Source organism: Helicoverpa zea, chromosome 22 (assembly GCF_022581195.2).
Source record: "Helicoverpa zea isolate HzStark_Cry1AcR chromosome 22, ilHelZeax1.1, whole genome shotgun sequence".
NCBI classification, from domain to species: domain Eukaryota; kingdom Metazoa; phylum Arthropoda; class Insecta; order Lepidoptera; family Noctuidae; genus Helicoverpa; species Helicoverpa zea.
In genome coordinates this window covers 5573562-5600217 of record NC_061473.1, presented here as the reverse complement: position 1 = coordinate 5600217, position 26656 = coordinate 5573562, and the positions used below count along the sequence as shown (strand labels likewise).

At 37.0% G+C, this 26656-nt stretch overlaps 2 protein-coding genes across 3 annotated transcripts in view; one reads left to right on the top strand and one right to left on the bottom strand.

Annotated features, from left to right (window-relative positions):
• Nucleotides 1-26656, top strand: part of LOC124641650 (phosphoenolpyruvate carboxykinase [GTP]-like) — a 40686-nt gene that overhangs the window by 13144 nt on the left and 886 nt on the right. Inside the window, exons 1-11 of one of the 2 annotated variants that reach the window (XM_047179818.1) lie at nucleotides 13832-14110; nucleotides 16243-16342; nucleotides 17510-17655; nucleotides 18078-18262; nucleotides 19458-19580; nucleotides 23658-23807; nucleotides 24184-24287; nucleotides 24640-24853; nucleotides 25229-25421; nucleotides 25835-26033; nucleotides 26461-26610. In XM_047179818.1, coding sequence (XP_047035774.1) covers nucleotides 14061-14110; nucleotides 16243-16342; nucleotides 17510-17655; nucleotides 18078-18262; nucleotides 19458-19580; nucleotides 23658-23807; nucleotides 24184-24287; nucleotides 24640-24853; nucleotides 25229-25421; nucleotides 25835-26033; nucleotides 26461-26610 — 1614 coding nt within the window. In that variant the 5' untranslated portion in view covers nucleotides 13832-14060. Of the gene's footprint in view, nucleotides 1-13831; nucleotides 14111-16242; nucleotides 16343-17509; nucleotides 17656-18077; nucleotides 18263-19457; nucleotides 19581-23657; nucleotides 23808-24183; nucleotides 24288-24639; nucleotides 24854-25228; nucleotides 25422-25834; nucleotides 26034-26460; nucleotides 26611-26656 lie in introns of those variants that run through there. The other variant, XM_047179819.1, reaches the window with a different exon arrangement.
• Nucleotides 20443-23170, bottom strand: LOC124641656. The gene is made up of 2 exons (XM_047179826.1): nucleotides 22243-23170; nucleotides 20443-21842 (listed from the first exon to the last, which is right to left on the bottom strand). The coding sequence occupies exons 1-2, from the start codon at nucleotides 22454-22456 to the stop codon at nucleotides 21184-21186; spliced, it is 873 nt and encodes a 290-aa protein (XP_047035782.1). The 5' UTR covers nucleotides 22457-23170; the 3' UTR covers nucleotides 20443-21183.

Genomic DNA, 26656 nt, shown 5'->3' with positions numbered 1-26656 from the left:
TGACTTTAATTAAACGACTCTAAATGACTGATATTTTTATTTTTGAAGCAATATTTAGCAAAATGACCAAATGATTTACATGACCTGCATTTGACTCCTTGCGCTGGGCACTTGTAGCGGTGAGATTGCCCACAGCGGCTACACGTCCTCGAGCGCCTTTCAGGGTTGGGAGACTTCCCTGCGCCAGAACCCTGCTGACCGACTGGTGAAGCTCGCTGTCGACGATCCCCTCGACTACGGCTCCTCCGACGTAGATGCATGACATTTTCTGACTTTTCAACGTTGGAACTACTGACAATTTTTTCAGCATCCTGCTGTGCGACGATCAGTGTTGTTGCCAGTTCTCGCATCTTCTGATATGTCAGATCAGGTTCCTGGAGTAGTCTCTGACGTACATGCGCTAAATCCATATGCAGATTTGCAATGAAAATATCCCTGATGAGCGATTCCCTGAGTGTTCCAAATTCACAATCTTGGCTTTTGTTCTCCAGATCTGCTAGGAATCCTTCGATCGACTCGGATTTCTGTTGCTTTCTGGTGAAGAACATGTGACGGCACATGGTTATGTTCCTTCTGGGCTCAAAAAAATTTTGAAATTTGGACTTGACTTCGGCAAGCGTGGTCTTCTCAATGGTGAGGTTGAAAGTATTGAATATATTTAAGCCCTTTTCACCTATGAGATGCAACAAGATAGCTATCTTACGCTTTTCGGGTGCCTTATCCAAACCCGTGGCCAACAGATACAGCTCCAACTGCTGCCACCAGCGTTTCCACGCCTCCGCATTATTATTTGTGGAATCTGACGAAATTTGCAGTGATTTTATTTTGCTGTTAAGGCCTTGGACGCCATTATGGTCGCCCACGCCGCATGGCTCGGAACTCGACTGGTCCATTTTCGCGACCGACTGTCTTCCAGACTTCGACTTTTTTGACTTGAGTTCTTCTTGACTTCTGACACCATGTAATATAAATGAAAGTCCTTGATCTTGGGTTACTTGAGTTTTATTTCACCACACACATTCACTCACTGTACCACAGTTACATAGTCGACCCATAGAAAGGATATGGAAAAAGACAGATGACAGATCATAGCGGAAGTTATTATATTAGTGACGTACTAATTAGTATTACTAATTAGTGATGTTACAACAGCCGCCTCGCCCCTCCGCGCCTACGCGGTTTTGAATTGCACTCTAGGGGTAGGGCAAACAAGACTACGTGGAGTCGGTTTTGCAGTGATTCGTTTTCAAAATTCTGCCAACTTAAAATAGAATATCAGGAACCAATAATCATTAATAAAGCAGCTTACAAAACTTTGCTCAAAGTGAACTATTTAGTAGTACGTTATGTATAACCTCACTTAGAAAAATCGATTCTATCTTAATATTGAAGTTGCCCTCTCTGTATTTCCAGTCGCTCACTTAGTAATGTAGTCGCTCGGATAAAATTTTAATATATGAAATGGATTTATCACAATTCACTTTTTGTAAGCTCGTTCTGGACTTTATTATTAATCAATATTCGTTGTTAGTTTAGTTAATTTTTCGCTTACTCAAATTCATACCGCTCAAGTTATTAATACAGTATGTCATCATCAGTCGCTAAGCGTTTTTTTAATCGCTCGTTTTATTATATCCCATTGTTAATTAGCATGAAATATATCAATTTGTTATCTGTGGTGACCTATGAACTCTCGTCTTTGTCTGGTCGTCTGTGGAGTTATTTCGATCGCGGTTAAAAGCAGTTACTTCTAGAATCGTATCCTGGTTTAAGGGTTCATATGTCATTGTTGAGAACATTAATTATTTCGTAAAGTTATTGATTTTATTGGTAAACTACTGGGATGTGGTTTCAGTAGCATTTTATCCAGGCTGTAAGCCAGTTACAGTGTAAAAGACGGTATTATAGTTTCTCTCTTATATCTGAGTAGGAGCATGTACCTACAGATAAACATTAGTAGAATACCTGACTATCCTTTTATTCTACTTATTTATTGAACTTCACAGCACTCTAACATAAAATATTATCTACTTAAACAGAACATTTTGACAACAGATGCCAACATTAACCTAAGGCGTTTTAGTTACTCATAGCCCGCCGTTGTATATTGTGTAAAAAGTATTAAACAAACAAATAGATAAAATTGCCTAATTCCAAGCATTGCGAAATAAGTTTAGTTATTCCCCTGTTCAATAAAATTCGCAATACTCACATGACCTCAGATTCATTTATTTATCAGTCAATAGAGTCTTATCAGTTTGTTGTAAAGAAGGCAAAATTTTCCTCACGCCCACCGTTCAAGTGTAGATTTGTCACAATAACGTTATTATTTATTATTTTGTTGTTTGCAGTTATCACGGAAAATCCCCCTTGGAGCTAGTGAATAATACTCTCTCAGTTAATTGGCAGGCGGGCCGGTCTATCAGGGGCTCAAACATGACATTCATTGTTTGTAGTTTTTTTATAGGTCTTATATTGATAGAAATGTTTTGATAGTTTTTTTTTTTAATTACAAACGTTTTTTGACTTTTTTAAAGCTTCATTCCGAGAGACTGTTTGTTGCTGAAGTTTTAAATTATCCATAGTAATTTTTACACAAAATAAGATCGAACTAAACCCTTTTTTGTTGAATTTAAACTAAAATCGCCAAAAATCATTATTAGATATGATAAAAAAATTATTATAATAAAGTACTTACCCGCATATTTGTAGGTAAGTACTTTATGTAATCTTAATGGATTAGCAATATGAGAACAATGTCACGAGATAGGTATACCTCACCCTAGACCAAATACAATGCCTGGATTTTCATAATATTTGCATAGCTTCGTTATAAAATACCTATTGAGTATCTAAGATACTGCTTATTTTACCTAACTAAAGTAATTCCTCACACAAACAATTCTATAGACAAAATAACTCATTCATATAGTTTTTTTTTTTTTAATTCATTATCATCTGTCTAGTTTTTTCTCAACTAGGTATTTGGGGTAGTCTTCCATAGTGTCACTGGTACACTGTTTGATAGTTGAAGTGAATGCCTGTCTAACCTCCTCAACCCAGTTACCAACGCGATTGCCATTGATAAGACTGGTTGTCAATTTCTGGCTTCTGACTACCCGTAACATAGACATAATATTAGTAAACAGGACTGCGCATATAAACCCAAAAAACGAGCCGAGTGAAACAGTTAGTACGGAGGCTGTCTGTCCCTTTCTAATAGGGTGACTATGAGATTAAGCTATGTGAGACAAATCCGAATTTGCTAAGATTATTAAACACAGATTAGTATTGAAGTTTTAACTTACGCAGTTTGTGACCTTAAGATACTAACAAAGGCTTTTAATAATTAGCGGAAATTAGCAGTATAAAAGCAGGAAGATTCGAAGTGAAGACTGTATTTTTTTGTATTTCTACTTCATATATAGACTGCTGAGCCATTTATGTCGCCTTTCTTCATTTTTTGAGAAGCTATAACAATAGTACAACAGTTTTAAAATCCATCACCCATATTTTGACTCGTTACAAGAATTCATGGGCACCCTAGTGGTTTGGTTTACGAAAATGTTATTATTAGCTAACCTGTGGAACGATATATTGCAACCACCATAGGATTCACTTTTGCAAGTAGAAACGCAACACTTTTTCACCATTTTAATAGTTTAAATTGATTTAATACAAAAAAATATAAACAAAATTTTAAATGCTGATTACGCGCCAAGAATGTTCAGGGCTACCGCTAGAAAATAAAAAAAAGCAAAATAAAAATTTATGTTGTTTATGTTTTAATAATAAATACGAATAAATTAATGCGATTGTTATTAATTTGTTGACTTACAATTGTTAAAATAAGATAAAAATATAAGTGATTCAATTGTTTTTGGGAAGACAAAACTTTTGATCACAACATTTTTTTATGCTGGCAAGGTGTTAGAAAGAGACAAACAGCCTCCGTTCGAACTATCCCTCTCGGCTCGGATTTGCCTCTGTGTATTATGCAACCAATTTAGTACCTTATTGCGTTAGAATAGAGTTCATTTTCGTAAATATATATTTTGAGCGTGCGCAATCTTGTTTAGTAATATTATATCTATGACCCGTAACGACTGCCAAAGATGTTCAATGGTTCAATGACATCCGGGGCCTACAGTTTTACGTGCTCTTCGAAAACTGACTTGAATACTGACATAAAATGCTGAAACGAAAAGTGGGACGGTTCAATACATTTAAATGTAAATAATGTTATTATTAACTTCACTAGACATATTAATTATCGCAATAATTGCGTGTTTAATTAGATACATTTTTTATTACAATGAAGTCTCATATCTCGCTTGGTGTAAGAGGTTAGCCTGTTGCATCATTTAGCTTTGAAATTATTTCAGTCTACAAGTTTTAGATCCTTCTGATTTAACTGAGACTGATATCAAGAACATTATTTCTACGGTATGTGTGTTTCTCGTCTTCCGAGGGAACTACCTCCCGCACCGGGATAAAAAGTAGCCTTTGTCCTTTTTTAGGCTCTGGGCTAACCGTGAAAAAAAATTAATAAATCGGTTAATTAGTTTTGGTGTTAAAGAGCGACAGACAAGCAGAGTTAGTTTCGTTTTAGTATAATATTAGAAAGGACAATTTATATCGTGTATTAGTAACTTATTTGAGGTGCAATATTTGCCTCTTAATCTCTTTAGCGCCTACAGCAAAATGTCGGGCAAAATTATTAGTAGCTCGCATACGCCTGCGTTGTTCAGTACCGTAAGCAAACTTATTTTCATGTTATTTGAAATTAAAAAGAAAAACAAACTTTTTACCGCATAAATTCAATCATAGACAAGTTGTAGTCTATGAATTTCCTGATCGAGTTAAACAAAGGAGTCCCCATTCTCTTTTGGCGGCAAGACAAGCGACCTTCACGACCAGTCTGACTAGTAGCCAGCAGACAAGGAAATGAGGGAATACATTAATATCCAAACGATATTAAACATATTCTGGTACACAAAGTAATGTCTATAAATAAAATCGATAAAAAAGCCTGTTAGGTAGATATTAGATTGGCTGTGGTTTTCTAGGAAATTGTTACGAAGTTACAAGTTATAAATAAAACGAAATCATTCATAGACAAAATATTCTTTTTTATTTCAGGACTATAGATAGGTATAATCCGCGTTATGTGAATCTGTTTTGTTATCTGTAATGTAAAGGGGCATCTGTTAAATCTACAGAACAATAAATAACTGATTTAAACGGCACTAACATAAAGAATTACCTAATCTTAGTAAGTAACACGTGTTTCATCATCAAAACCTTACCTATGAGCCAAGGCGATAGATAAATTAATCAGAACATTGTCCCTAAGAACCAGATAATAAGTAACATAAAGATATCAGTTGACACATGATTGTCTCTGACAAGATATGTCAATGTCACAGATTTAGACATACTAGCTATGCCTTCGGTTCACCCTCTCGCAAACTAACACATGCGGTGTTTGAGAAGGGTATTTGGCACCCGAAGTCACATCGAAGGGCCTTATTTTATACTAGCCGTTTTCCCGCGGTTTCACCCGCGTCCCGTGGTAACTACTGCCCGTACCGGGATAAAATATAGCCTATGTTACTCGTGGATAATGTAGCTTTCGGATGGTGAAAGAATTTTTTAAAACGGTCCAGTAGTTTTTGAGCCTATTCATTACAACCAAACAAACAAACAAAGTTTTCCTCTTTATAATATTAGTATATAAGTATAGATTTTATCTGCTCAAATCCTCTTCATGTTCAAAATCTCAAAAGTTCAAAAGAACTGGACAGCTCAGCTTTTGGCATAGAGAACTACTCTACTCTACTGGGCTACTCTATGGAGAAAATCATCATCATCCGAGCCTTTTTCCCAATTATGTTGGGGTCGGCTTCCAGTCTAACCGGATTCAGCTGAGTACCATACTCAATGGAGAAAATAATGTTTCTATAAATGTTTCAGCCAAGTCCTGATAATTCTATAAACTTATGATCTACTTGCGTACATCTAAATCGGTTATACCGTTTTACAATCATTCTAAGAGTCTCATCAAAAATAAAACTTGTCAAGTTAGGATAGAAACAAGTACCTAACATTAGTCTCATAACAAAAAATAATAATGAGGTCATAATATGTTATTGTTTTCTCATCACCTTCAAACCTATCTCTAAGGGGCTTGTCGGTGGGGCCTGATAACTATTATCTGTAGGTACTGGTGATAATAGAATTGATTCTTCTATCTACCTTTGACCATAGATATCCACTTTTACTAAGCATTAAGTACTTACAAAGGATTTAAGATAGTATGGGATTTATTTTGATGTCTTTCCAGCTGTTAGGTGCTTCTTTTTGCACACGGAAAAACAATATATCTGCATAAACATTTATATTAGGCATTATACCATTCTTTCTTTTTTGTGGTTGTATCTACGTGATTCTATGCCAAATTAACAACATCAAAAATAAAAACTTTTGAACTTTCTCATTGATTGACCTTTCATATTAAAAGTAGATGTAACCTGTGTTAAAAAATGTTAATTTAAATAAACGTTAAGCCTTTTTCGTGTTTTGAAAAAAAAAAACTGAAAACACTGGCCATATCAAATAGGTATTAGGTACCTACTGAATTGCCAAGACATGTTCATACCAACAAATCCGACTTTATTTCTGTGTGACACGTGCCAGAATCTTACTTAGCAATAAAGCTATTTTTTACTTTTACAATCTAAGCTTAGCAACAGATTAACATGCCTGACGAGAGAGAATATTTTTGTTTTTAAATTACAGGCTTTGTTTATCGCGATAATGTTAAGACAAAGGTCATATCGAAACTCTGACTAACAGCAAATTACATTTTGATACTTAAGTAATAGGTATGATTAGGATAATACATTCGAACAAAAGCTTTGTAGGATCCGGTAGTCTGACTCAAATGTAGACGACATTCTAATTTCGCCTTTATGTGCTTTTCCTATGTTACTGGCTTAGGTACGTATCCACTCTCTTATATATTTCTCTATATATTGATCGCTGATCCACAGCCAATACCTACGTTCTCTCCGAGGCATGGCACCCATGGCAGAGATGGACACAAATTAACCTTTACCGGTCGACCTGTAGAGCTGTTGCTAAGCAACCAAACAACTTTTTATGGCATAAAGACCAACCTCATATTTGGCATCCTACGTGACTTCGCAACTCAATGACAAAGCTGTTTTTTAAAACAAGCCTTTATTTTCCAATCTGTCTGATAAGAAGATACTAAAACGCATTATTTTCGTAAGTTAATTAGCAAATTATCAAGTAATTATAACAGACAAGTTTAAACCTTTCTTTTTGCAATCAATTATTTTGTAATCTTTGCAGATATTATTAGCAAAAATCACCTGTTTTTACTTAAAAACAAATGACGTAGCAGACACACCCGATCTTGTACACGTTTTACAAGATGGCGTGGAAATATTCTGTGGGTGTGTCTGAACCGGTCTGTCTACAATTTATTCTTGTTTTAATTAGCATTCAGCCGTTTTTAAATGTTACGATTCAGGTCAAGATCATCTTTTTTAGAGGTTCTTGAAAGATGTTTCTAAGCGGATTTTGGATAATAATACGTCATTTTATGATTAGGTATATGACAATAGTATGTAATGATATGATTTGGTTATGCGTAATTATTACAGAAAACATGTTTGATATCATGTAAAAAGGAGCCCTTGGTAAGATTTACTTATCATTTCTTTTTTGATAAGAGGGGGTCAAAAAGAAATTATCTATGTAGGTACCTAATCTTACACACGTCCACTTTTTACTTGTTAAACATTATTTACTTATGTATTGCGGGAATATTGGTGTTAAATATGTACTTAGCTGATTGATTTGCCAACCAAAGATGCTCATTCACACACATTTCAGTTAGGTACCTACTCCGAGATGCCATTATTAAAGACTGTTTACAATTTCTTGTCGGTTTCCTCTTCCTTGAAACCGTGCACCTTTGTTATTATTTTCAATTCATGACAATCCAATTCAAGAAGACGAACGTTGCTTAAGAATTAATAATGATGGACAAAACTGTGTATTTTATCAATCATGGACTTTAGAACTTGTGATAAAAAGGGGAATAAGGAAGATGCAGTGTTCCGGGAATCGCAATCAGTTAATTTATAATTAGTAATTAGATACTTATTAGTAATTAAGTCTGGGACTGAAAGATCCGCTTCCTTGTAAAAAAGTGTCGCCAATTAAGTTCTGATAAGGGAAGTTATTTTTTTGAAGACAGACTCTGTCCAGATACAATTTACTTTTACATTTTAGGTACCTACCTAAAATTAATGTTTGGGTAATAGTACATTACTAACTTTATATAAAAAGAGTTTTAGCACTCCTCAGCATCATTTGTCGCTGCCCACAAAACACTTAAAATCATTTTTGTCGGTATTAATTTTATATTAGGTACTAAATTACCTATCTTTGTTTAAGCTTATTTATATAGGTGCCTATTTATTTTCAGCAGAATTATCTAGTCAACACAGTCATATATCATATCTAGTCGAAACAAAGTCTGACACTACTAAAACTACTTAGATATCAGACTTAGGACTCTGCTCTCGACTTGTCTAAACAACAATTGCAGAAGATCTAAGTTCACCAGATAATGGATTACTAACTATAACTGGACTTGGTACCGTGACCAATGTGTAATAGTTACTTGACATATATCTGTTTCCTTATTGCTTAACTCGAGTAGCGATAATTTAATGTTTGTTTATTTATTTAATTGCTCATTAGAGGGAGTGGTGGTGAAAAAGTCGTGGTGGCCTAGTGGGTAAAGGACCAATCTCTCAAGTATGAGGGCGCGGGTTCGATCCCAGGTCAGGCAAGTACCAATGCAACTTTTCTAAGTCTGTATGTACTTTCTAAGTATATCTTAGACACCATTGGCTGTGTTTCGGATGGCACGTTAAACTGTAGGTCCCGGCTGTCATTGAACATCCTTGGCAGTCGTTACGGGTAGTCAGAAGCCAGTAAGTCTGACACCAGTCTAACCAAGGGGTATCGGGTTGCCCGGGTAACTGGGTTGAGGAGGTCAGATAGGCAGTCGCTTCTTGTAAAGCACTGGTACTCAGCTGAATCCGGTTAGACTGGAAGCCGACCCCAACATGATTGGGAAAAAGGCTCGGAGGATGATAGAGGGAGTGGCTTTAGGAAAATCGTAGTTATGGTTAAGCCCCCGCAGACTACTGAAGACTATAGGATAGGCTCCTTTTTAACAGGTTGATTTGTGTGTAGATAAATATGTAGGTAATGGAACGTAAGGTAACGTTTATCAACCATTTCACTAAGATCGTAACGTCGACGAAACATCGTATCTCAGTGTGTTTAGACTCGACTGGGAATAGAGGCACAAATAAATAATAATGAAGTTCTATTGACCTTTCCAAAAGATTTTTTTTTTCTAAATCTAAATGTCTATATAAAAAATCCTGTTTAGCATTTTTAATCAAACTCAAGTCCAGTAAGTGATATTAGACAATCCGGTCTTATTCCTTATTAGTAGTAAAATAGTAATTTATGATATCAAGCCATTTAAGTATTTATTTTTACTGGAGATGGAAAGGTCTTGTGTCAAGTAACATGTTATAGGCTATATTTTATCCTGGTACGGGCAGCAGTTCCCACAGAACGCGGGTGAAACCGCGGGAAAACGGCTAGTATGTTATATAAGTGAGGATTCCCTCTACTCGTACAACGAAATATTAACAGTTTGCACCCCACCCCCGTATTCGTTTTTAAATCACCCGGCTCGTCATTTAATTAAATAACAAAACCTGATGTAAACAAAGAGCATAGCTCCAAGTTATCAGTAAGAACTTATGACCTATCGGAGTCACGTAATGTAAATAGTTAGTAATGTTGTAGTAGATGTGTGTTATGTACTAACTTCAGTCGAAGAACCTTGCATCAGACTGTTATCATACATTTTATAACTTACAAAACTTAGGTGTAGGTCTCGCCAAACTTTGTGGCGGCTCGGAACATTGTGCACTGCACAATATACAGACCTAAGTAGTACTTAAGTATAAGTAAAGGGTATGGTCTTACGGGTCACATGACCTTTGATGACTTGTCCCCTGAAATTAGTTGTTGAAGTCATCCATAAGTTCGGCTAAAATTGTACAGCTTTGTAGCGGATAGGTATATTGAAAAAAAATGTCATAAGAGTTTGTAGTTTTTCATCAGAAATCTGACTATTTTTATTGAGATTAAAAAAGAACTGAAAATTCTGCAGCGTCCCGCTGATCCTTTGAGCGGAATAATATTCGAGCACTAACAGAGTGCCAGCTTCCTAGAAATGCAAACTAGATCCCTTTTATGAAAAGAGGTTCGAGGAAAAGATGGAATTATGTTCTCTGATATTCCAGTATTTTCTGTATTTTCAATTTTATTTCAAACACTTCGTACAAACAAAACATTATCGACTAATTAATTAGGTCATATTTAGATCTATTATAAATCAATCAAAACATCACAATAAAGTACCTACTTACCTACCTCCGTTAATAACTTCCTACTTCATTATTTTAATGATTATTTCTTAAATCTATTACGCGGTGTCCTGCGTGAGCGACGAACGCGACGCGACGCGACGCTGCGAACGCGACGAACGCGATCAACTCAAAGGAATTCCCTACATGCGGCCTATGTGACAGTCTGCGGCGAGACGCGACGTAACGCGTACTTGTTTTGAGGGCGACCAGACGCGACACCGCGAACTATTCAGAAGCGTTGATTGTTGTGGGACAAAAAAAACATAAATATTAAAGAAATCGTTTATTAGTACAAACAAGTTGGAAGATTGTTGCTGTCTGTACTTTAAATATGAACTTTCAAGCAAAATTGTAACACAACTTCTCCATGATTTGAGAAGTAATGACCAAAATCACGTAGGACATCTGTCGCGTATAGCATCGCGTCGCATTACGTCGCGTCGTGTTGCGTCGCGTCGCGTCGCGTTCGTCGCTCACGCAGGACACCGCGTTATGTACCTACTCTTGTAAATCTGTTGCACCTAATGAAATATTTTAGAATGCAAAATAGTTTAAAACTGAATTCTATATTTGAAAACGTTTCTTCTTCATAATCTATAGATATTCACGAATGCGTATTTATACATATGAAATAGTCTAACATATTTTGTACCTTTGCGATTTTATGCTTAATTTTAGCGATAACTTTTATTGCATTCGTTAACTTTTATACAAAAAAAATGGCTGACACGGAACCGTTTTGCAAACAAAACAGCCGTTTAATACTGAATGACCAAATATTATTGCCGATGCGATATGACACTGCAATAATACCTACTATCCATGTTTTTCATAAACAAATCAAGTTACTAGAATATCTATCTACACGTCTAATTCTTGACGTCAAACGGGAATTGATAGATGATGTCAATTCGCGGGAATCATAGACAAATTACATAGGATTCATTTGGACTAATAAAAAACATTGAAAAAAAAGTGGAAGGCTCTCGACGTTGCTAAGTACCTAATGTTTATTTGGCCACCGATTTTTAGTCATGTGACAAAGAGTATAATATATATAAGTATAATATGTAAATATTGTTTTCCTTTTTATTGATTTTTGAAGTCAGTTTTTTTTATATGGAAAATGGCTTTTTATCAATATTTTTTGGAGGTCAACGACGTTGTTAATTTTAGGTCAAAGAGACCCTATGATTTTTGATTCCCTCGAGAGTGTCGAAAATTGAGTTTTGCGATACGGTCGTACGGGAATATGGGATATGGGAATTATTTAACCTAATTAAGCTTCGATACTCCCTTATCGATATAAAAAAAATCGACTGTTATCTAGTTACTTACCTATTTCTGTAAAGACAGGAATGAAATACTTTGTTTTACAGCGCTTTCACACAGGCGGATTTTCCGCTCAGTTTTTCTTAACGACAACCGGCCAGCTGGTGCCGGTATTCAAGTCTATTCGGTATTAAGCGTATTCAAGTGACAGGACAGCAAAACAAACTGACAACTGCCGGTGTGAAAAAACCGCTAGTGTGAATGGTTGTTATTATTCTCCTAATAGAAAGAGGCCAAAATGTTTTCCTTGTAAAAGTATTGCGTAGTCAAGTGCGAGTCGCATCAATTGGTCAAGTTAAGGCCAAGGTTAGTCAGAATAAACGTCTGATTCTGTCCACGTACATACGCATACATGAGGTACCTACACAATATAGATAGGTATCATGTATAGCATACCCACGTCTTTCATCTTTCATTGACGACAATTTGATTCGCGTCGTAAAAACTACTAACGAGACTTATTGAGCAAATTAAAATTTGGTGTTTTTGCGAGCTCGTGTAGAAATAGGTACCTAGTATTTATACTATTTATTTAATATCTTACCTATGTGATTAGAAAAAAGGCATAATTTTAACCAATTTCAAAAAAAGAGAAGACTTTTTTATTCTATCAATATAATTTTATCGTAATTACCAATTCAAAAATTACCTAAATCTGTTTTGCGAAAGCCTAAAATTAATAGTAAGTAATAAAATGATTTTTCAAACAAAATATACCACACTTCAGCGTTAGTGTTATAAATAAACAACCGTATAAACTAAAAAAAGGGCGGCAGGTACCATAAACAAAGGTTTTGAAACGTAGAAGTGATAAAGCCGGTGCATACCTCACCGAACCGATCGTGTCCAATGACGAAACTCACCTTGAGCTTTGATATATGCTGACGAAATAGCTGCCTTTACTTACAAACACACAGTTTATCCTAAGTTGCATGCTTTTATGTATAAACATAGATATAAACATAAAACTGGACTTCATAATTATTTATTTATTTGAATTTTAACTTTAAAAAGACCCCAAAATAGTAATCAAATTGTGTAAAGAGCAATTTTTATTCAAAACTAGCTGATCCCGCGAACTTTGTATCGTTCAAACCTTCCCTGGACCTCTACAAACATTTTAAAACCAAAATCAGCTCAATCGGCAAAGCCGTTCTCGAGTTTTAATCAGACTAATGAACAATAATTCATTTTTATTTATATAGATAGATAGCCTAGTAGTTTTAACTGACATTAATAAACATAAGCGCAATATCGACTTTAATGTATTAGAATAATGTTATTATATTCCTATAATCAGAAAAAAAGCGTAAAAAATATACTTATTAAAAAACTTCGCTAAAGAAGTCAGTTATGGGTGTGTCTTGGAATGATTTTGACATTTATTTATTTCAGGCATTATCAATCAAAAGTCTAGGCAGCAAGCTGCGATGATTTGACTAAGCTATATTTACTTATGTGAAATGAAACAGCAGTTTATACTAGCTAACACATAATTAGATGATGCAATAAGGCACCTATCTTGCTTACTAAGAGATTGTTTTTGGAATTGACGATTAAAATACATGACATGTAAAAGCAAGGCTATTGTCCTACGAATTTTAAATACACCATAAAATTGCCCATTGACAATCCTTAATGTAAAACACGAAGAGTTATGCTTATTTTTTACACATTCCTGAATGATGTCATTTAGAACTGTCAAATCATAATTAAAAATTACAAAAATAAATAAATTTATCAGTGAACCGATGCATCTAAATCGATATATTGTTATTAAACGAGTAACATTATCATTACATGCAAAACATATCGATAAAATGTAAAATAACAAGTTGTTTCGTTGCGCACGTCACCGGCGACACACCCGCGCTCTCGACCAATGAGAGCGCGCCGTGCAAACACTCCTCCACTATATAGTGCGCGCGCGCAACTTTATACCCACTCCGTTACCAGAGTTCTATCACGCATAGTATTAAATGGGTTACAAATTAAACACTATAGCGTATTATAGGTGGCTTATAATTCTGTTCAGCTTCAGTAATTTTGACCAAATATAACTCTGGTATTTTAAGTTTATTTTTCAATTTTTCAATTGCAAGTATTAATTGTTTGTTAAGTTTTGTTTTAATTGTATAGTTACTTTAAATTACTTAATTATTAAAAATGTTGCATCTCAACACTGTCCCTGAAGATTACGTGAGGAAGACCAACCAGTAAGTTTATTTTTATAGTCTTCTCCATTCATAAACTTTTCCATTCCATGTTCTTGAAATATTTATTCTGTTCTCTAAATGTTTTCTTTGGAATAGTTTATTCCAAATTGTTCTTCAATATTTCATTTCTCATTAATCTATTCCAACTATTCAAAATTTTGTTTCTCATTAATCTATTCCTAATAATAATAAAAGCATCTAATTGTGGGTTCTTTCCACTATGAAAAAACAAATAATTCCAAACTTATAATATAATATCAAGAAATCAGCCTAAATTAATAAAATCCTGGACAAAGGCAACTCATACACTTAAAACAAAATTCATTCAAGTAATTGTTTTGATTTGGCTGTTAGCATTTTCATTATTGCCTAGACTAAGGACAAAATTATCAGGTTTAAGCAATTTGTTATAAAAAATGATACCATTTCTACCTTTAGATTACTTACCAATTCATAAATCTCAGTCAGGTATTTTTCCAATAGTTCTTCCATTCGTTAATTTACAGTTTTGCGCCTACGTCATGCGGTTCCTCAAACAAATCATGTTACAGCCAAACGTTATTGTTTTCAATTGAGTCAAATTACCTACAAGGCAGACTGAAATTATTGCCTACATTTTTTGTCTATCAATGAGTTGCTAATTCCTACATACAATATTATGGAATCACGTAGCCAATACTTAGGCCCAAATTCACTCACAACATAAACGTCCGTTTTTCTTAAAACAATCGTTTTCTTTGAAAGTTAAACATGCATGTTCATAGTAAACAGTATATAGAGTTCATGGCTAAATCAAAGCAGCGTGGATCTGTCGATCCATCGTTGCTGGGAAGTTTGTTCTTCACCGCTTCTTCTTTCCAGCCATAACACTAGAAAGTGGCAAAAGGGGAGCGTTTTGGGGGTGCTGTCCTTTTGTGATTTTGACGTGAAAAAGTGCTAAAATCTAGGCTAGTTTCAATAAACGTTATTGACTTTGACTTTGATCATAAGGTTAAGCAAGGCTAGGCAGTTGAGATGACGAAACGGTGGTTCTAAGACAAGCTGACGTTTAAGCTGTCGGTGAACTTGAGCCTTAAGTCGTTAGTGGATCGGGTATCGCAAAAAATCATTCATAGCGTTTTTTGTAGTTAGAATGTAATTGTAAATATATTAGGCCATGTAACTGTACCAAATTCTATAGCGTTTGAGACCTAGAGTGAAAGAGAAAAAGTATAGGTTACTTACTACCTCCTATGGACATCACATTGCTCCGAAATATCGATGGTACCTCTCCTCGTGTGCGGTTAACTTTCACAAAAATCTTTCTACTTGTAAAATTAAGAGCGGTACTATAATAATATTAATCAAATCCTTTATTTCAGATTCATATTAAGATTACATCCATATTTTGTTAGTAAAATTACAAGCTTACAAACTAGTGTTAGTAATAACTAATACTATATTATCATCTGAGTTACCTACTTATTTCTCAACCGCTTTTGTTTTTATTTAAATACAAAAACAAATGACATCCTATAATCAAACAGATAATCACCAAATCGGATTTAAACAAATTGTGCAAGATTAATTACTTACATAGATACATTAATCTATTTATCTAACGCTTATAACTATTCCGAAATCCGTACAAAGTGCGCGTATAAGATAACGGCTAACCTTTACTTTAATTGACCGACATTTTGTGACCGGTTCAAAGTTCCACGCGTTACCCTGAACACTGGTCAAAACGCAATAGATAGCGTTAATTACTTCATATCAATAGTTTCGACATCCCAATTTTATTTATTAGAACGAATTAATTAAAGAAGATTTGTTAATAACCCTTTTTGGGGGTCGGGTACGTGATCAAATATTTTGACGTCTCAGTAAAATTGGTATGAACTGAAATTAAACTGGATAAAAGCAGACTTATGATGCACTCTGCAAACTTTTAGTTGGTAACTAGTTTGTGTGAGTTCATAAATCAGTATGGAGATGCAGAACCCACATTACAACGATCAGAATTTAGTTGGCATCAGACCGACTGAAATCATGGTTTCAGCCAAAACTTTTCCTTAGAAAATTGATTCTTCTAAAATATTGTTCGGTTCTGTGTTTTATATCATCTAACATGACTTTTCTTTTGTCTACAGGTATGCCCAAGTGGCTCTGGCCTGTGGGCGCGCGGCCCATCAGACCGCTCTCCGGGGTGCAAGCGCTCCTAGCCCCCAACTCGCTGCTTTGACTCCCAAGGTAAGAACTTTAGAACTTAAGAGGTTGGATTTCACTGTAGCAGCATAGAGTCTGAATATGTGCCCCAGTTCTTGAAATAGTGTCTCCATATATCAGGTGCAACTACTTATCTATAATAATTAGACCAGCACAATAAGGGTCTTGTACTTATCTACTGTACGGGCTTGATTTCATGGTTACATAATAATAGATTCATTTTTCCGGAAGAAATGCAGAAGGATTTGCAAAATAGATAATCTCCATAAACAATAACAAGGAAATGAGCATTACAATAAAGACAACGATTTGTCCTTAAATAAAAATAACTACAACAGTCTCGATAATGCAGAGAAAAATTGCCTCTAAACTCTATAGTACTTAAGTAAATCGATAACTGCAGACTGCTGTCTATTTTTGACTTAAGGGAGTTTAAAAATGTAAGAGTCATTAAGTATTGCATGTCTCTGTAACCATGTAAGGGATCGATAAGTTGTAAATTGTTTATTAAAGACGAACCATAAGTAGGTACTGATTGTATGGACGAGCAGTCTAGACGTAACAAATAATATTCAAGGCAGTTGTCTGGGCCCCGATTCTCCTAATTTTACTTAAGCGTCATACGATTCACGTTCGACTCGGTTCGACTGAGATCCAATCCCGACTCGATTACGATTGAAGCGTATGTGGCATTCCGCTATTTTTTCTCTGAAATAAACGTTTTTATCCTTTTCTGTCATTCAATAATGAATCATTTTGTCTGCAAATGATTTACGATTGCAAAATGATTGTACAGCAAACTACCGTATAGACCAAAATCACCAAAATAGCAGACCAATCGCACACCAATCAAATGTCAATCGAATACGATTGGTCTTTTATTAGTAGCAGAATGCCCGATATGGTTAAAACTGCTATTGCGATCATATTGCGATTCGATTTCTATTCGATTTTGTCATTATTAACTTAGGAGAATCGGGCCCCTGTTCTTACGTAGTAACTATTGAGTAATCTATGGTTCTTACAATGACTTCTATTATATTATGTTAGTAAACAATAGAGGAATAGACTATATTCACTAAAAAATCTATGCTATAGTCCACATTGAGCCTAAAGATATTCTACGTTTAAAAATCAACGACACCCAAAATTACTGGCCACATAGAACCTAATGAACCACCATCTCACCAGGTCCGAGCCTTCGTGGAGCGCAGTGCTGCTCTCTGTCAGCCGGAACATGTGCACGTCTGTGACGGCTCCGAGGCTGAAGCCGCTGCCTTGTTGCATATCATGCAGCAACAGGGAATGCTTAAGCGCTTGCCTAAATATGACAACTGGTAAGTGCTCTTAAAAACTTTAAAAGACTGTGTGTCTTTTAGAGTTGTATGGTTAAAGAGAAGTTTAGCAACTACTTTTATATTGGTTTAATCAATCCTATTTCTGAACCATCAAATAGCCAAAATATTCCGTCATCAAAATCTTTAGAACTGTTACGATAGTCAAATTCATACACATACACACATATGAATATGTATGCTAAATATTGGGCCACCCAATAATTCCTGTGTATTCCTTTAATTACTTTATTATTACTTACCAGATTATTATGTCCTAGTTTTAAGATTGTTTTATATATTCTTTCTTGGAAGTACAATAGAAATAAATAAAGCAATACCACCTTTGGAGAATTTGGCGCCCAACACACCACCACCCAATTTTTCATCCACATTCAAATTCTAACCTATGACCTCCTCTCTAGCTGGCTGGCCCGCACCGACCCAGCTGACGTAGCCCGCGTGGAGTCCCGCACCTTCATCTGCTCTGACAAGGAGAGAGACGTGGTGCCCATCGCTCGTGCTGGTCAGAAGTCCGCTCTGGGCAACTACATCGCTCCCAGTGATTATGATAAGGCTATCACCGAGAGGTTCCCTGGATGTATGAGAGGTAAGTCTTCGAATTCCGTGAATTATTTTTTATTTTTTTTATTTATGGAGGTACATCTAAAAATGCATTGCCGTAAAATCTTCTACGAGTCGTAAAGACAGTACAAGTGCTACAGACACGTATCAACCAAGTAATAGATGCACTGCCATTGTACAATCCTTTAGGAGTTCTAGAAAGGCCTTTGTGATCTAGTTACCGGGAAACATAGCTTTCGAATTAGGGTACCTACTTACGGCAAAGTTGTTCTTAAATTATGAGACTGCAAAATTGATTTGCAAGCAACACGTCACTAACTTGTTTATTAAAATGCAAAAAAAAAGTAATCATGCATAAACTATTTCCTGATATTGATTGCAAACAAAGGTGACCTTTACTGCGCGCCTAATATGCAAGATGACATAACTATTGAACAATCTAACGCGGAAGATTTTTTTGTTAAGCTTCGTGAAAACATTCTCAAACCTCCTTAGCAAAGTTTCCCAAACAATGTTTATAAACTGAACTTTAGAACAAAGAAACAAAAGAGTACGTTTTCCGTTTTACACAATGAGCGATGAATCGGTTTCCCAAAATCTTTGTACCGCGTATTGAGTAATGAAAGGGTGGATATCAGAGTTTCCCATACATTGATAGAGTAGGTGCATAATAATATAAATGTGTATATCAATCTGTCTGCATATCATGTGTCTGTAAACGCAGACTCCCCTTAAAATCAATACAGCGGACTGGGCCCGGCTGGATGTAATTAGCTATAGGTACAGGTGCAGTTACTATATCTGTGGAGTACCTATATTTGTTACATTGCAATTTGTTTTAATACATCAAAGAGCTTTGGGCACTCGTTTGTTTTGACAGCCGAGGGGAGAAATTAATTTGCAATAAGTATTGGAAGCCGACCCTAACATATTTGGGAAAAGTCTAGACAGATTTTTATTTGAGTGACATGTCCAATATGCTTGAAAAGAATATACCTACGTACCTAGTATTTAAGAATGTTGATCAAAAATTCGGATTAATTTATGACTTAGGTAATTATTTTCCCATTAAGGACGTATATGATGACTTTTAACGATAATGTTGTTTCGTGTATTTGCTACAAAACTAAATAACTTAAGCTCGCTATTTCTCCAAAAAATACAAATACTTTACCATTCAGTACCGAATACGTTAATTTACATTTCTTTTTTGTTCACAGGCCGTACAATGTACGTGATCCCATTCTCCATGGGTCCCGTCGGATCCCCATTGTCTAAGATCGGAGTGGAGATCACCGACTCACCCTACGTCGTATACTCCATGCGTGTTATGACCAGAATGGGTAAGTACTTCAATATTAACAGCATGACATCTCACCTGAATTCCCTCAAAAATTCCAAAAAAGGCTGAAGCACAATGCTTGCACGAAAAAAAATTTTGGGGCTGTTTGCAACAATAACCAAACCAAAAACTGCCGACTTGACCAATTGACGGTAATTTGACGTCTGGTTATTGTCAGTTACATGGTGGTGCATCCACCCTTAGTAAATGCTGTTTATTAAAAAAAAAAACTTTTGCCATCCAGATTTAAGACGGCCACTGAGAAATTGAATTCAGAAAAAAGCTAGACTTCAAATAAAAAATTAAAACTTATTAGTGCACTCACGAGCACCAGACGGGCAGCCAAATCAATACCATTAAAAAATAATCCTCACAAAAAACCAGACGAAATTATATTTGTGTATAAACACAGCATATTTTTGTCCGGTGTTGTCTGGCAACGACCAGGTATCAGAGAGCCTCTCGAGTCATATCAACTCTGGCTACTGCTTAGACACTCGTGGGTCAAGTTATATTGGTAGTAGACTAGACTGGCTTCCCGTCGGGTCAATGTAAGGAGATGGAAGTATCCCCTAGCAACCCCTACAGGTTTTTCTATTAATAAGTATATTCGTTTATTGAGCGTTCGCTGGTTAGAAGTCGCTTTGGCGCATATTGCAGGTCAATTCTGATCTCTCCCAATAGCAGTATTTCACTATTGAAAAAAATGCTTATACTTTTGCCAATCAATTGACCATTGGGAGTATCAATATTAGGCTGCAATTTTTTTGCTAGCTCGTGCAAGTGCAGTCAGCAACCAAAGTGAATAGGTAACTTAAAAAAAAACGCTTTTTGACATCAAGACATTTAATAAACATGTTTAAACCTAAATTTTTCCGCTTCTGTCTAAGCTCGATACCACCACCTGCTCAGTAAATTAGGCCCTATGCAGAAAGAAAGCTGGAAGAAGCTGGAAACTTATAAGCGTTTATCGGCGCTTGACAGCGCTGGTAACCCGCGCAGGAAAAATATATGAACACGCGCCGATAAGCGCTGACCGGCGCCGACAAAAGCTGGAAACTTATAAGCGCTTACATTCTTCCAGCTTTCTTCCTGTATACGGCCTTAGGTCTGAGGAAGTGACAAATGGACAGCACGGATTCACATAGCTTTTATCTTATATCGTTTAGAGATCAAAAAAATAAAACATCTTTTGAAATAGTAATTAGTTAACATTTAGGGGTCTAAGTAAGCTGGTCTTGTTGCGTCTGTCTACGGGTGGTCTTTAGACAGATCCTCGCACTACGCGCCGATACCCAACTTCGTTTGGTAACGGCTAGGCGGATGATGATTAAAATTGTTTTAATAGTTAACCCTGCACACATACCTACATAACAAAAAATTACATTTTACAAAATAGCCTTTTTAGCAAAAGACTTCACCGTCCATATCTGGACGCGGAAATTTTGGCACTCAAAATTAGCCCAGGTACACCTTTCGAAAATTTATGACAACCTAATGTTGCATCAAAGAGAAATAGAGGTTCGGTAAGAATACATAAAATAGAGGGCTAAGTTTGAGCGGCGTGTATTTCGCTCAGCTTAAATAATTCGGTATACCTCAAATTAGGCCTCATCTAGGTCTTCCTGATCAGTTTCTGGATACATGATTTCGCCTTGAGGATTAGTGGGTCTACCGTGGCTAGCTGGGAATGCGGGTTCCTCTGGTTCCTCTGGCTCTAAAGTGCCCGGTGCTGGGGGCAATTGGACCATAGGCACCTGTCCCTGCTCGCCACTCGGTCCAGCAGTTGGGTACCGAAGCTGATCTTGCAACACGCTGATATTTTTACCCAGCTCTCCAGCTTTCTGAATAATTTCAATAATGCTGGTCCAGGCGATGAACTTCTGGTCCGCAGTCAGTTGGCGAAGAGACGGGATCAACATGAGAGCGAAGTTCAGATGCTCGTCTATCGGTGTGTGTGCCGGCTGCTGAATCTGCGGCACCGGCACAATGTATGGCGTCGGCTTCACCTCGTGCATTTGCGAGAACTCAGCCACCATCCTCTCAGCAGTTGACAACGGAGGGGCTTCCTGACTCTCCTCATCCTCATTATTATTATCCACATTGTTGTCCTCCTGTGTCGAAGTAGAAGGGATCAGGAACGACATGCTGTTGAAATGGGTGTGCTTCTTCTTCTTGGCCAATGGAGACATCTTGCGAACACCTCCATAGCTCTTCAAGAAAGAGTTCTTCAACTTCAGCCACTTGGTTTGAACTTCGCGCACTGAAATTTAAAAACATCTGTGCATTAGGTTTGAGTTTACCATGGGAAGAGAGGGGAGGGGTCCCGTTTCAGATGTAAGAGGTGGGCACGCCCACAGAAGGCAGACGCCTAAATCTATGTCTATTTAAATAATCCTTAATATTACACATATCACCATTCGGCACATTCAGTAGGTACAAGCAATGACTTGTCGCCCGGGAATCGAACCCGGAACCTCAGCTCCCTTGCGCCCCCGCACCCCTCCATCTAAATATAGCTCCAGCCGGGGCTCAATCGATTTTTAATAACACACAAAAATTCTCACTATCACATACTAATTAATACTTCTAAATACATCGAATTTGGAATTAAACGGTCTTCTTTTTTAATACTGGCAACAAAATAATTTTAAAAATGTTACCTTTGTCTCGTTTCTTGCGCGGGCTGAACTTGTTCCAGTCCTTGAATAATGCTTGACAGACTTCGGTCCACTCCTTCTGCTTGGACATTCTCTCGAGATACTCGGCTTGAGCATTGCTGTAGAGGGCCGGGCGCTGCTTGATCTCAGAAATGAGCAGTTCTATGTTAAGAGCCTTGTCGGCGTCGCCGTTGCTAACGGAGGTAGATGGCTCCATGTCGCCGGGGTCCGTCACCGCGACTGCCGTGCGGCGGCCGGACGCATCCCCAGACTACATAGCTGCAACGACATCTACCTCTACGTATGCACTCGAAATTGGCGCCAATTCGAAATTCAAAAATTTTTTGAAGCTATGCTAAATTTTACCGAATTATTTTTTCTGTTATTTATTTTTTAATATTTGTTCAATATTGTGGAGTCTTGTTGTTTTTCTAAGATTTGGTTTGATACTATTTTTATGACGATGTAAATATGAGGGGTTCTCATTACAACACCTACGTGTTGCGTAGGTAGCGACACGCCGTGACGTAGGTGCGCGGTTGGCGCGAACTTTAGCGAACCAATCAGAGACCGGGTTAAAGGGCGCGAAAGATTTAAATAGTGATAGGGGTTGTTTGTAGCAATGTCAAGCATTTATAATGAGGTTCAAACCTCACGTGTAGTGTAATGTGTAGATAAATATTTTATTTGTACAAAGTAAATAGATTACACAAGTAGGCGGTCCTATTAGAATTAATATGTCGCTTACTATGGTAGCCTAATATTGAAATTGTAACACTCTAATTTACTTATATTAATCTGTTCTTAATACAAACTTACACACAAGCACTAGTTGATTTTACCCCAAAAAGATATTACATCATCATCTGCCTAGTCTGCCCAACACCATTTTCCTCTGCTTCCAGTCTAACCGCATGCAACTGAGTACCAGGGGCCCGATTCTCCTAAGTTAATAATGTCAAAATCGAATAGAAATCGAATCGCAGTTTTAACCATATCGGGCATTCTGCTACTAATAAAAGACCAATCGTATTCGATTGACATTTGATTGGTCTGCTATTTTGGTAATTTTGGTCTATACGGTAGTTTGCTGTACAATCATTTTGCAATCGTAAATCATTTGCAGACAAAATGATTCATTATTGAATGACAGAAAAGGATAAAAACGTTTATTTCAAAGGAAAAATAGCGGAATGCCACATACGCTTCAATCGTAATCGAGTCGGGATCGGATCTCAGTCGAATCGAGTCGAACGTGAATCGTATGACGCTTAAGTAAAATTAGGAGAATCGTGCCCCAGTGTTTTACATGGAGATGGAGCGACTACCTATCTCATCTCCTCAACCCAGCTGCCTTTGCTACCCGACCATTACTCATTGACCAGTACTTTAATATGACCTCATATCCTTGTCTCCAGGAGCCAAAGTGTTGGAAGCTCTTCGTCAAGATGAGCAGTTCGTCCGATGCTTACACGCGGTCGGCACCGGCGGTATTGCGGGCTGGCCCTGCGATCCGCCGCGCACCATCATTCTGCATAAACCCGCTGATAATGAGATCGTTAGCTATGGTATGTATTCTGCTGGTTTGAATATGGAATGGAAGAATAGGGTTCATTTGTTTTTTTGGAAGTTAAAGAATAATATTAGCATTGCAGTGTTCAGTACCTACCTACCTACTTAGTTAAAAATTGCATAAAGCTACTATCCGTCTTGTACCCAATATCCACCTACAAAGGTTGACATGTAATTAATTTATACAGTAAAGTAGAAAAAATATATACAAGAAATTCTATGAAACAAAATACGTAATGTATGGATAGTAGCGCCACCAGGTAGTGTAAAACAAAAACTCTTCAAGTCGTGTATACAGACTCAAAATACATAAAATATCTACAAAAATATTACATTGTAGTCTTAATGTTTCTTTTATTTATTTGTCTATAGGCAGTGGTTATGGAGGCAACAGTTTGTTGGGCAAGAAGTGTTTCGCTCTGAGATTGGGATCTGTCATCGCGCGCCGCGAGGGATGGCTGGCTGAGCATATGCTGGTAAGTTTAAATGGCAATCAACACATTAAATAGATTAACAACAATTACCTACTACGTAACTATCGTATAGTGTTGCCTATCAAAAATCTAATAGCAATATGTCTTAAAAGCAAATTTCAATCTACCTTCACCTGACTACATAATTTCATGGCTATAACTCAGTGGTCTTTTGATGATAATACAAACAAAACACATACTTACAAAAGAAGATAGTATTAAGTACATTACAAGAAAAATCCTTGACCTCTGATTTATTCAAATTCCTCATACATTCCATTTAGCACCAATGCTGTACTACAAAAAAAAATGACATCAAAAATCATTCAATCGAACCTAATCTTCCAAATTCCAGATCGTAGGAGTAACAGACCCCAAAGGCAGGAAGCGCTACATCGCCGCCGCGTTCCCCTCAGCCTGCGGCAAGACCAACCTCGCCATGATGACGCCCACGCTACCGGGGTACAAGGTCGAGTGTGTGGGCGACGATATAGCGTGGATGAAGTTCGATAAGAACGGGGTCTTGAGGGCTATCAATCCGGAGAATGGGTTCTTTGGTGTTGCTCCAGGTAAATAATCAAACATATAAAGAGTATTGCTTTAAATTCTTAATTTGATTAGTTCAGTAATTTCTTTAAACATAGTATGCCTTCTGTACTTTTGGAGTATTGCTATTCCGAATTTGTGCAATTCAGTAATGCATTAAACATAGTATGCCGACTGTAGATACTTTTCCTATCACAATATTTAAACTTGACCGCTAAGCACGGGCTCTTTTTATTTTCTGTACTGCAAAATTAGGCGTTATTTGCATTCATTCATTACATGAGCAAAATGAGCTAAAAAAATGAAATATAGAATAGCTTATTGTTTACATGACATAATAAACTACAAAATGATTTAACACAAACTACCTATCCTAAAGCCTTAATATCTTTTCACAGGAACCTCAGAAGCCACGAACCCCATAGCGATGTCAACAGTATTCCAAAACACGGTATTCACGAATGTCGGCGAGACCAGTGACGGCGGCGTCTGGTGGGAGGGTATGGGCAATGCGCCTGAGACCCTCACTGACTGGAAGGGACAGCCTTGGGATGCTAGCAAGAAGACCCCCGCTGCACACCCTAACTCTAGGTAGGCTGAGTAGCTTTTGTGCCTTGAACTTTTTGAAATTTTGATAATAAGTTTTCAGCTTTATGGTCACATTTTGTTGTGTTGCCAGGATATAAAATTATGGAATTATCAATTGTATGATTTTTCGGATCTAAAGTTTGAACTACATAATTGTTTAATATTTGTAAAATTACATAATTGTTGAATCAACAAAACGTTCCATTAACATTGAGCTAGAGATCATTATTTAATCGATAAACATTTTAATTACTCGAATTTTAACTATCTACAATGAGAATTCAATTCTTCTAAGTGGATTCAATCAACTTATAAGGTGACATTTTAAAAGACTTATAGGTACGACCAGCAAAAGAGAACCTAAACCCACAAAAACACTTTAAAACCTCAATTTTAACCCCCAATTTTTCCCCCAGATTCTGCACTCCAGCGGAACAGTGCCCCATCATCGACCCTGAATGGGAAAGCTCTGAAGGTGTGCCCATCTCCGCCATCCTCCTGGGAGGGCGCAGGCCTGCCGGAGTGCCATTAGTCGTGGAGTCCCGCGACTGGCAGCATGGGGTGTTCATGGGAGCCACCATGAGATCTGAAGCTACTGCTGCCGCTGAACATGCTGTAAGTTATCTCTTGTGATATTATACTGTGATTTAAGAGTGCTTTCGTTGACTTCAATACTGATTTGAAGCGGATTCACCAGTCAATTTGTCCTTATAAAATTGACTAATGTCCATCTATAATAAGTTGACTTGACTCTTGAACTAGGTACGTTAAAGGTAATAGCTATGTCACTACTGAGTAGTAATATGCCTACGGTATATGTATATCATATAGATTGCTAACAATGGATTGAGTATTGAGCGTAGTGAGTAGTAGATACAAATAAAAAAGTAAAGTCTATGTTTCACAAGTCAATCGAACGAAGCTTTGAACACCCATTACTGACTCTAAAAACAGCTTGTAAAACCTATATTCAAAAATAAACGGCATAAAGACCTACTTTTCCCTTATAAAAGCACCTGATTAACCTCTATTATTTCTCCAGGGCAAAGTAGTGATGCACGACCCGTTCGCGATGCGTCCGTTCTTCGGCTACAACTTCGGCGAGTACATCAAGCACTGGCTGTCCATGCCGCAGCAAGGCAGACAGATGCCCAAGATCTTCCACGTCAACTGGTTCCGCAAGAACGATGAGGTGGGTACTCCAGGTTAAGAAAACAACGGGGGGGGATCATTTTAAA